Source organism: Zosterops lateralis (genome assembly GCF_965231275.1).
Source record: "Zosterops lateralis genome assembly, chromosome: 21".
NCBI lineage: Eukaryota > Metazoa > Chordata > Aves > Passeriformes > Zosteropidae > Zosterops > Zosterops lateralis.
In genome coordinates this window covers 6,444,031-6,454,990 of record NC_139781.1, presented here as the reverse complement: position 1 = coordinate 6,454,990, position 10,960 = coordinate 6,444,031, and the positions used below count along the sequence as shown (strand labels likewise).

The 10,960-nt window shown below is 53.5% G+C and overlaps 1 protein-coding gene across 1 annotated transcript; it reads right to left on the bottom strand.

Annotated features, from left to right (window-relative positions):
• Positions 1–1,404: 1,404 nt before the first annotated feature.
• On the bottom strand, positions 1,405–10,952 carry CNGA2 (cyclic nucleotide gated channel subunit alpha 2; the record flags this gene model as incomplete). The annotated part of the gene is made up of 6 exons (XM_083876198.1): positions 1,405–2,828; positions 3,480–3,586; positions 3,986–4,093; positions 6,875–7,045; positions 7,526–7,636; positions 10,906–10,952. 6 exons carry the CDS (start codon positions 10,950–10,952, stop codon positions 1,405–1,407), a joined length of 1,968 nt encoding a protein of 655 aa, XP_083732324.1.
• Positions 10,953–10,960: the final 8 nt, after the last annotated feature.

Here is a 10,960-nt window from a genome sequence, read left to right as displayed (position 1 = left end):
AAGGCCATTATTTTTAAATGGAAAATTTTCATATGAAATGCAGAGAGGCAGTTTTAGACTGGAGGGAAAGAAAGAACAAAGGAAATACCCTCAGTTTTCCACTATGAGCCCCTCTGGTTGGTATTTCCCCATGTGTCCTGCCATTGTTTTAACCAAACTCTTGGCTCAATTTGACCCAGAACACGAATTCCCTTCTCCACCAAATACTCCCCTGCCTGGAAACCAGCCCAAGCCCACCCTGTGGGTGCAGTGGGCTCACAGGCCCAGAACCAAGACACGAGGTGTCATCCTCCAGTCCCAGCACCTGCCCTGTGCCCTGACAGGGTGACACTGCTCTTGCACTGGTGCTGCTGCTGCTGCTTGCAGGGTTTTGGGGGCTGTTCCTGCACTGTTCCCTTCCCCACCAAGCTGCTCACACCATGGAGCCCCCAGGGCTGCAGCACAGCCTGGCAGAGCTTTGCTGGCACTCGCGGTGCTGCCACGTTTCCACCCTCACACGTGTCCCCGAGGCTCTGCCATTCATCTCTGCTGCAGAAGGCAGGGGCCTCTGCAAGCCTGCAAAGCCCCAAAACTCCCACTGAGTACAAGAAAACCCCCTGCCTAAGAAAATAAATGTGTTCTGCACTCTCTCTGAGCTACCCACAGCAAAGCAAATATGGGCACAGTTGGGTCCCAACATGGCTTTGTTCCTTAAAAACATGTCATTTCACTCAAAGCTCTCCTGGCACATCTGGCTGTCGTGAGATAGAGGAGAGAGACAGTCTGTGTCTGACTCTGCTCAGAGCACTGCACCTCTGCATTGCACTTGTCATCCAAGACAGGCACAGCCCCAGTGGGAATCACTCTGCTTCCACAGGAGGAGGGCTTGGGAATGCTGTCCTCAGGAAGGTGCAGTGCTCAGGGCACCAAATCACCTGCACCAGGTGTCCCCTGAGAGCACCAAATAACCAAATAGGAGAGAGAGGCAGGCAGGAGGCAGCAGCTGCAGGCCCAGCCTCAGCAAGGGTGGTGCCCAGGGCAGTGACAGTGACCCCAGACAAGCTTCTCCATCTGCAGATGTCAGAGGCCCAGTTTGGCCTGTCTTAGCTGAGTTCGGGGGTCTGGAGGGTAAAGAGTTCCTGGGTGCAGACTGGGCAGTGTTTGCACTCACTGAGCACTGATTGCCTGAAGTGAGTTATAAAGGCTGAACCCAAAAGGCAGTGAAAAAAGTGACAGGTCAGAGGAGGAGCCAGGACAATCCCCTGATTTGGAGACACCTCAGGGGCTGCCATCGAGGCAGTGCCAGCAGCAGTGCAAAGGACCTGAGAAAAGGCCCTGGCAAGGCAGCCACAAGGTCTGCCTTGTGGAACAGCAAACACTGCCTCAACACATGGTCAGACATCATCCAGCTGTCTCTGTTCTCCCTCACTGCATCCCACCAGGTGAAGCTTTCCTCTCATCCTCAAACAGACTGTCTGAGCTATCAGAGGAGAAATCCTCCAGCTCCTCCTGCCTCATCTTGGACTCCAGAGCAGTGATACGCTGCTTGAGCTGCATCTGGGCATCGTTGTACTCAGCCAGGAGCCGGCCAAAGCGGGTGTGCAGCGTGTCCAGGCTTGAGGCCACCCTGTCCAGCCTCTCCTCCATGCTCTTCCCTTCTGTGGTCTCCTCTGCAGCTGACTCATCCAGCAGCCCTTCCTTGATCAGGATCTCCCGGCCACGCTCCTCCAAGATCCTTTTGGCATCGGGGTACTCTGTGATGGCTTCCACCAGATCTTCCTTTGACAGGCAGAAGAGATCAGAGTAGCCCAGGCTGCGGATGTTGGCAGTGCGCCTGTTGCCCATTTTGCTCCCTTTGATGTTGAGGATGCTGATCTCCCCAAAGCAGCCCCCTGCAGTGAGCAGAGCATACTGTGTCACACCATCATCAGCCACCACGGCCAGCTTGCCCTCCTTGATGATGTACATCTCCTTCCCGATGTCCCCTTTCCTGCACACGTAATCCCCAGGGCTGAACACCTGAGGGCGAAGCTTCAGCACCAGCTCCACCAGCAGCCCTGCCTCGCAGTTCTGGAAAATCCTCACCTTCTTCAGTGTCTCCAGGTGAACATTGATGGCAATCTCTGCCCTCAGCTTGTCAGGGAGGTTCTTGAGGACCTCCCGTTCATCCACCGCCTTCTTGTTGGTCCACAGGTAGTCGAACCACTTGATGACTTTGGTTTCCAGGTCTTTGCTCACCCTGCGGAACTGCATGTAGTGCTTGATGGCATCAATCTTAGCCTGGAACTCGGCCCTGGTGGCGTTCATGTTGGAGATCATGGAGCCCACGTTGCCCACGATGGTGGCGAAGATGAGCACACCGACGAGGAAATCAAAGATCACAAAGAGGTACTCCTCATCCCTCACAGGGGGAGGGGTCTCCCCGATGGTGGTCAGGGTCAGCGTGGACCAGTAGAGACAGTAGACGTACTCCCGGGTCAGATGCCCATACTCAGGGTCTGTGACATTGGGGTAGACCCAGCTGTCCTCCCCGAAGCCTATGGCCTTGGAGATGGCGTAATAAATGCAGGCGTTCCAGTGGATGATGACCAGGATGTAAAGGACCAAGTTGCTGATGCGGAAGAGGTTGGGGTGGCTGGTCCTGGTCTCGGTCCTGTCGAAGAACTCGAACATGCGGGAGAAGCGCAGCAGCCTGTTGAAACGCAGCTCGGGGCAGTGCAGCCCCACCAAAACATAGCCCAGGTCTGTGGGCAGGCTGGAGAGAACATCCAGCTTGAACTGCAGCGTGTGGATGTAGTTATCCCGTAACTTCTGCGGGTCCTTCACCAGGAGGCCTTGTTCCAGGAATCCTAAAGAAAAGCAAATTACAGGATTATCTTAGTTTGAGTTTGATTTTCCTGCAGGTTTTGTGAACACCTGAGCAATCCTATGGTATGCCACGGATTTGTGTGGATAAATACACAGGATTACCCAAACATTACCAGTTCCTGCTCTAATCAGTTTGTTATCATGCAAGGCCTTCATCTGGCAAAAGCCACACAAAGATAAAACTCAGGGATTTAGTCTGTTGCCACAAAGAAAAAAGGATCACAAAGGTTTCCATCCTCCAGATCATGAATTATTGCAGTCCTGACAGCAAACGTACAGCCAAGTGCTGCCTTCCGAGAACATTAAATTCAACCATTTTTCCATGCAGATAATTCATTAGCTGAACTGATGCAAAATCAGAGATACAGACCTTCAACTATGCCCGAATACTAATAGTAATGCAGGTAATTTTGTACAATTATTCAAAGGTGAAGTTGAAAGCTGGCACGATTAATCTTTCATATTGAAACTTGCTCCATTTCTCAGATCTTCTAATTAGATTCTTTCTCTGGAGACTAGTGAACACCAAGGTAGGCAAAATCCTCCCTCTAACTGTGGATTAGGCCTGTCCCTTGCAGCTCATCTCCACTTTTAAGGGATTAAAGGAAAGCCAGGATGCTGCCCCTGCTCACCTGTGTGCAGGCGGATCACCGTGTCCCCAAGGTAGAGAGCATCTGAGATGTAATCTAACACCAGCCACAGCACTAAGTAGGTCTTCTGCAGGTCAGTGAAGCAAGCCCTGGAGGAAGGTCATCAAACAGGGTGTGAGACCACAAATCCCCACATCTTCTGGAATTATTACAGCTGAATGTAGGCTGATCCTGAGGCACCCAACTCTGTGACAGAGCTTGGCCACAGGGCACTCCTCTTCTAGGAATTAAAACTCCCTGCACAGAAAAATCTGCCCTCCCTTGATGTAAGTAAAGCAACACCTTGAAACCACCACCCAAACGACCCTGAAACCATGGCCCTGTCCAGCTGGGCCAGAATTCACAGTGACAGTGGGAAGTCTCTTTCCTTTCAGTGCCACCAGCCCCAGCACCATCAGTGTCAGCTGGATCCTGGCTGATCCAGGTTAAAGCAGGTGATCAGGAGGGTCAGAGGGGACAGGGAGTGACCCAACAACCTCCCAGCTCACCTGGCCACCAGCAAGCACCAGTTGTAGAGGACAGGAACTGCAATCACAGCCAGCCAGTGGTAATACCTGTCCCCCGCAGGGTCCACCACAAAGAACAGCCATTTCCTCCTGGAAGCAGGGAGAAGAGTCAGAGCTGGCAGAGTGTGTGGAAAACAGGGATGGAACAAACCATCTGAGCCACATCCTTCATCCCATGCCCTGCACTGCCTCCAACAGAGCTGCAGCCTGGGTGCCAGTCTGCAAAACCAAAACCAATCCCAGCAGTGCTGAATCCCAGCACTGTTTAACTTCCTTTATCCCTAAAACTGAGCAGAGAATGCAGCAGAAGAGGAAACTGTGGGATGGTAAGGCCAAGCAGGTGGCCCACATGACACAGCACCCCAGTGGCAGAGTCAGGAGCAGATGTGTGGAACAGGGTGATCAGAAAAGTCCCCGAGAGGTGACAGGACATTGCTCCCCCCAGGTGAGGTAGGGAGCAGTGCCAGGCAGATCTGAAGAGAAGATTATTTGGAGCAGGAAGGAGAGAGTGCTGCAGATCAGTGGCAGCACCAGGAGGGGCTGCCCAAGCCCCAGAGCAGTGGCCCCGGGGGCAGCTGGCATGGCAGGGCTGCCTCCTGTGCCTCCTGCAGTCTGCACAGCCCGGGCTCCAGCCTTTGAACTACTCCCAAGTGTTTGATCGTGCTCGTCTTGGGACTCTGAGATAAGAAGTGTGTGCTCCAGTTGCCAGATTCACTGGAGAAGCTGGGGAAGAGGAACCCTGTGGTTGGCTGATAGGTTTATAGCTGCTGCATCCTGGTGGGGCAAAACACCCTCTCCCTCCTTCCCTCCCTCCCAGCTTTTGAACACACAAAACTCCCTCCAGTGATAGGAAAAAACAACAATCCACTTGCCAACAGATTCCCCATGCCCACCCCATCACTTCTGACAACTTCAAAGGCAGAACTCCTGCCTGGAAATCTCCCTCCCCTGGAGTACAGGCAGTGCCCCGAGCGTGGGGACTGGCACTGGGCACAAAGCCAGCCCCAGTCCCTCATGTTCACCCTCTGTGCACCCACAGACAAGTGCTGGTCCAGCCTGCCCATTAAAAGTGCCTATTTTTAACCAGAAATTGCAATTTGAACATTTGTTTTTTGAGAAAGGGACTCTCCTCCCTGGGAGATCCAGCACTGCCCCAGGGGAAGCTCTGACTCACCTGCAGCCAGCCCAGGTACTTGTGGCACCCACAACAACTAATAACCTCAAAAATGCTGTTAATGGTGTTGGTAATTTCAGCTTTAAATCACCAGTGCTGCCATGACAGGTGGCCAGGATCACTGATATTACACTGACAGCAGGGCCAGGGCTGGAAAAACAGGGCTCTGGGTTAACCCAGGAAAAGGGAATAGTCATCTGCCTCTTCCCAAACTCCCTGCACTCAGGCCTGGAGCTGTGGACCCTGAAAGCCATGAGCAGCAGCTCACATGTGAGATTACCAGACTTGGGGATCTTACCTGTGGAGCTGAGGACCCAGAAAACCCCACAAGTTCCCACTGTACCCCCAGAACCCACTGGCACTAAACAGCCCTTTAAAAGAACACTTCAGCTCCTTCTAGCCATGAACAAGCTCCCTTAACCTCACAGGGCAGACCAATATTTTCTTCCATTACTTGTAAAGACCCAGATACAAGGCTCAGATTATTTTTTCTCCAAGAGAAAACAATTATTTCTTGGTGTTTTAATTACCATGTATAATGCTAGGGTCCAGAGTAGCCTGTGAGCTTTGCCCTCTAATTAGCCAGCAGAAGAAAAGCCAGGTTATTGCTTCTCACCAGGAGTGTGAGCTGAGGAGATGAAAGGGCTGGATTTGAAAGAGCTTTTTCAGAAAGCTGCTCTTTGTGGGGGGAGCACAGGCAGCAAACACACTCCCTTCATCCTGCAGATGATGAATGAGACTGGCAAATCCCACAGGTTTGTGGCTCCTGGCTGAGACGCAGTGGTTGCAGTCCTGCATCTCTTGGCTTGTGGCCACCCCCTCATATGCACAAGCTGCAGGTGCATCTTAGTACAGACCCAAGGCTGGCTCCAAAAACACCCCCAGTGTGGGACTGGTATGAAATTGGGGAGGTTTGATGTGTTTTCCACCAGGGCATGGACCAGGAGGGAGAAGACCCCATGGCTGAGGGACAGGCAAGGTCTTTTCCACAGGCCCTGTGTGGCAGCAGAACTGCCCAGCAGGACCAGGCTGGCTGCCAAGATGGGCTGGAGAGGGGAGGAGAGACGCTTCCCACCACTCCATCCCACCTCCTTCTTTCCCAACCCCACTGGTGTGGTAAATGCACCCCACACCCCCCGCAGGTGTTTCCACATAGGGAAAAAGTTTCAGTTTACCTTTAGACATTTTAGGAAGTTTAACTAGAAAGTTTTGTGGTTTTCTTTCAGTAATTGGCTCAGGGCCAGCACGAGAGCACAGATTGGGCTCTGAGAGTGTAACTCAAAGCCTGTGGTTAATTTCATTTGCAGCACATCAGGTTGTCTATCCTAAAACATTCAGTATTTAGGAAGAAGCCCAAAGGAAGTAAGAGGCTTTTCGGAATGTTTCTAGCAGGGTCTCAAAGGTTTTCTCAGGCACCCATTGCACGGCTTTGCTTTTGTTTTCTGTAACTTTTGTTATTTTGTTATTTTTCCTTATTAAACCCTTTGCTTTACAAAACACCTCCAAAGAGCAGTCTGGCTAATTAATTTTAGCCACTTCTCTGCAAAGGCTGGACCCTCAGAGATTGATACATCTACACCTGGTTCATCACACTCTGACCATGTGCAAACCTGTATCCCACTGTGAGCCCCAAGCCCCAGGCACAGCTGACCCCCACCCAGCCAAGGACAGCTGGGACCACAGGAACAAGACCCTACTTTTTGTGTAACTTCTCAGCCTCCTCATCCTCAGGTTCATCAGCAGCTCCTGCAGGCACTGTCAGGAGCTCAGGGCCTTGGAAACGCTCCAGGAAGGGGTCTGGCCTCTGCTGCTCCTCGTGCAGGCTCCTGCTGGCCCAGTCCCTGAGCACCAGCACCAGCCGGGCGATCCTGGGCAGGGGAGAGAGGCAGACACAGGAGTTGTTAACAGGGCAAGGACAAAGCAAAAGCTTCAGAGTCATCAGGGGAGCTGCAGCTGAGAGGAAAACTCTGGCAGCTCCCTCTCAAGCACTAGAATTGCTTTTTTACCCCCTTTTAGTGACGATGTGGGACCAAAAATATACAAGCCATAGAGACCACCCCGACAGAGTTCCACAAGTTCTACCCCAGTCCTGCTGTCATTCCCACAGGAATATGAGGAATCTGTGGGGGACTGAGGCAGAGGGAGGCTGCCTGCAGGGAAAGGAGCCTCTGAGCCCAGTGGGGGTGAAGCCATCCCCTACCAAAACCATCTCCACGGGCACTGGGGCATGAAGAGCAGCACTCATAGACCCTCATCCCTGCATGCCATGAATTCCATACAGCAGAGGGGCATCCTGACCCCAGTGAAGGCCTCAGAGTCAAGGCCATGCCAGTGGCACACACAGTTACCTGGCCAAGGCTCCCTGGCCTCGGAAAGCGTGGTCACCCCTCTGCTCCCCTCCATCCAGGCTGGCTCCTCTCTGCAGCTCTGAGCTGGTGTCACCCTGTCTTGAGCAGGTCCTGCAGCAGAGAAAAAGGGAGATCACATCCATGCTGTGCCACCGTGGCACTGCCAGGCACACTGGAGGAAGCAGAGGTTGGGTGATGCTGTTTTACACTACAATGACACAGACTCTGAGATTCAGAAGGCTGAAAATCACTCCTTTGTTTTTGGGATGTGTCTTCTTTATATACTATTTTACACAGACCAGTTTGATTGGTGAAAACAAAGGCAAACTTCTTCAATTATATTGATCAGACCAGAGGGACATTAAGAAGAAATCTTTCTTAGGAAAAGGAATGAATAACATAGCAAAGTTACAAAAAACACTTCTTTTGTTTACGGAAAATTCCCCAGGAAAAGAATTTCAGAAAAGCAAAACATCTTGGGCACAAACCAGGGCTACATTTGGGTACCACAGGCCTGCCCATGCCAGGCCTTTCCCTCCCCTGCCCCACCACGGCCTCCCCCACCCAAAGCAGGGACCATCCTGACCTGCTGAGCCCTGTCCCCTTGGTGTCCCCCCTGGGCTGGTGGCTGCCTGGGGAGCTGTGCAGGCCATTGCTCCTCATCCTCAGTGTGAGGAGACCACGGGCACACACCCTGCCCCAGGGACCTGCAAAAAGCACAAAACAGCCACAGGAAAACACGGCCAAGACATGTTGCATGGTTTGAACACAGAAATCCAGCCCAATGTGGGAAGAGAGGGTCAAATACCACAGTGTGGGCTCACACCTTGTTTCCCAGCACCAGCCATGGCTGCTGCTGCAGGAGGAGCCCTGCAGGGCATTTTCTTCTCTCTAAGAGACCCCACAGCTGTGTAAGGCTGTGAAAGATGCTCTCCTCATGGTTCAGGCTCCTCATCCATTGCCAGAGGAACAGCTCTTTTTCCTTCTCTTCCCTGGTTTTGCCTCCCTCTCCTTGGCCTTTCCTACTCTCCTTGCCTTTCATTGCCTGGCCTTGCCTGCCCCTCCCCTTCCCATTCCTTGCCTTGTGTACTCCTCCTTTTCCCTGCCTGCCCCTCCCTCACCTTGCCTTTCCCAGTCCAACCCCTCCTTTATCTCTCTTACTTTCCCCTCCCTTGCCTTATCTACCTCTTCCTTGCCTTGCCTTTATTTGCCTTGTCCTTCCTACCCCTCCCCCCCCTTGCCTTGCCTTGTCTTTCCTGCCTCCTCCTCCTTTGCCTTGCTTTGGGTTGCCTCGCCTTGCCTTTTCTACCTCTGCCTTACCTCTTCTACCCTCCCTTGCCTTGCCTTTACTTGCCTTGTCCTTTCTACCCCTCTCCTGCCTTGCCTTGCCTGCCTCCTCCTTTGCCTTGCTTTGGCTTGCCTGGCCTGGCCTTTCTGTGCCTTGCCTTTTCTACCCTGCCTTGCCTTGCCTTTATTTGCCTTGTCCTTCCTACCCATCCCTTGCCTTGCCTTGCTTTGCCTGCCTCCTCCGCCTTGTCTTGCTTTGGGTTGCCTCGCCTTTTCTACCTCTGCCTTATCTTTTCTATCCTCCCTTGCCTTGCCTGGCCTTTCTGTGCCCTGCCTTTCCTTTTCTACCCCTGCCTTGCCTCCCCCACCCCTCCCTTGCCTTGCCTTTCCTTTCCTTGCCTTGCCTTTCCCACCCCACTCCTATCCCGCCCTGCCTGTCCCTCCTTTCCGCACCTCCCTGGGGCAGCGGTGCCACTGCCCAGAGGCCACCGGCGTCCACTCACCAGCCCGGCGTCCCCCGAAGCCTTTTGACCGCTATGCTGCAGCCTCAGGCGGGCTGGCAGGGCTGGCAGGGCCGGCAGGGGAACATCCCTGCCCCAGCAGCTCCCCGGGCCGCCTCCGGAGCGCTCCGGGTTTTCACAGCACAGGGGCAGGGCAGGAGGAGCGGAGGTGGCGGCGCGGTGGCAGCGGGGACATTGCACACACCCGTGTGACTGTCACCGCCCATCCATCCCCTGGGCACTCCTGGTGCCCTGAGGAGCTGACAGCAGCCAGCGCTGTGCCTGGGGATGGAAGGGGAGGAGGGAAAGGTGTTGCTCAAGGATGCATCCTGTGCATGTATTCCCTTCTCCCACCACCTAATCACCTCCTCCTGGGGGCTGCAGGGACCCCAGAACAACTGCAGGGCAGTGCCCAGCTGGAGATCACAGCCATCCTGAGCAGCTGTGTGTCCCCTCAGTGAAGGGACACTGCACCCAGGGACGGGCACAGCCAGCACCCCCAGGTGGGCTCAGGTCCTGCCACACCAGGGGATGCTCCTGGATTGCTCCCCAGGTTCTGCTCCCAGCCCCCTGCCCAGGGGAAAAGCAAAAATGATGATTATTTCCCTTCTTCAGAGGCTGTGCCTCAGTTCTTGCTAGGATGGAAAACTGGGAAAACATTTTAACACCCTCACATCCACTTACCTCCTCTGCTGGCAGAGCAAGGGACCAAAAGGGCTGCTCTGGAGTCCCATCAAAGAGAGCTGCAGAGTTTGAAGGTGATCATGAAATGCACCTTTCACCAATTTCTGTCCTTTTATTTTGCTCAGGAAGTCACTCTAATACCCAGTTAGCAAAAATTCTGATTCCCCAAAGCAATGAGAGGTCAGTTTTCATCCTCTCCCTCCAGGATGTAACCACTTGCAGTGGGTGAGGCTGGATCCATCCCTGAGGGGCACATGGAGTCCTGCACCTTGTGCAGGGCTGATCTGAAAGCACCGGCACCAGGAGTCTCTTTTATCTTTGCTATCAAAGGTTTACCTTTTACTTTCCCCTTCAAAGCCTTCAATTCCACTTGTTCTGATCTCACTGAGCACCCAGGCAGCAGCGAGTCCAAAGGAAAAAAACAGAATTTCTCTCGGCTGGGGCTGTGGTTCCTGGGTGGGCACCTAGCAGCACAGGATGTCACCCTGCTCCTGTCCCCACATCACAGACTCCAGGTGACAGCCCACCAGGAGCACAGACAGCAGTGTGTCCCTCTTCCAGCTCTCTTTTTGCTCCCTGCCTGCAGCTGCCTCCAAAAGGAACATGGGAACCCCAGGAGCTGCTCCCCCGAGCACCATGGTGCACAAAACACTTTATTTGCTGTGCACATCGTTGTGGCAGTGGCCCCTGGGGACACCCAGCCCTGCCACCTGTGCTGCCTGGGGACAAAGCAGCCAGGAGGAGGAGGCAAGGAAGAGAAAAAAGGGAGTAAAAGCATCACACTCCACCAACAGGGAGACAGCATTAACCAGAAGCTTTTCTACTCAAGACTCCCCCTCAGTGAGGGCAGCTGGGGCTGAGACACCCATGAGCAGGTCACAGTCCTGCTGCCAAGGGAATGAACCTCACCTGTTCCCACTTACTGGGACATCAGGATCAGACTCCACAGAAAACATGTCCAGAA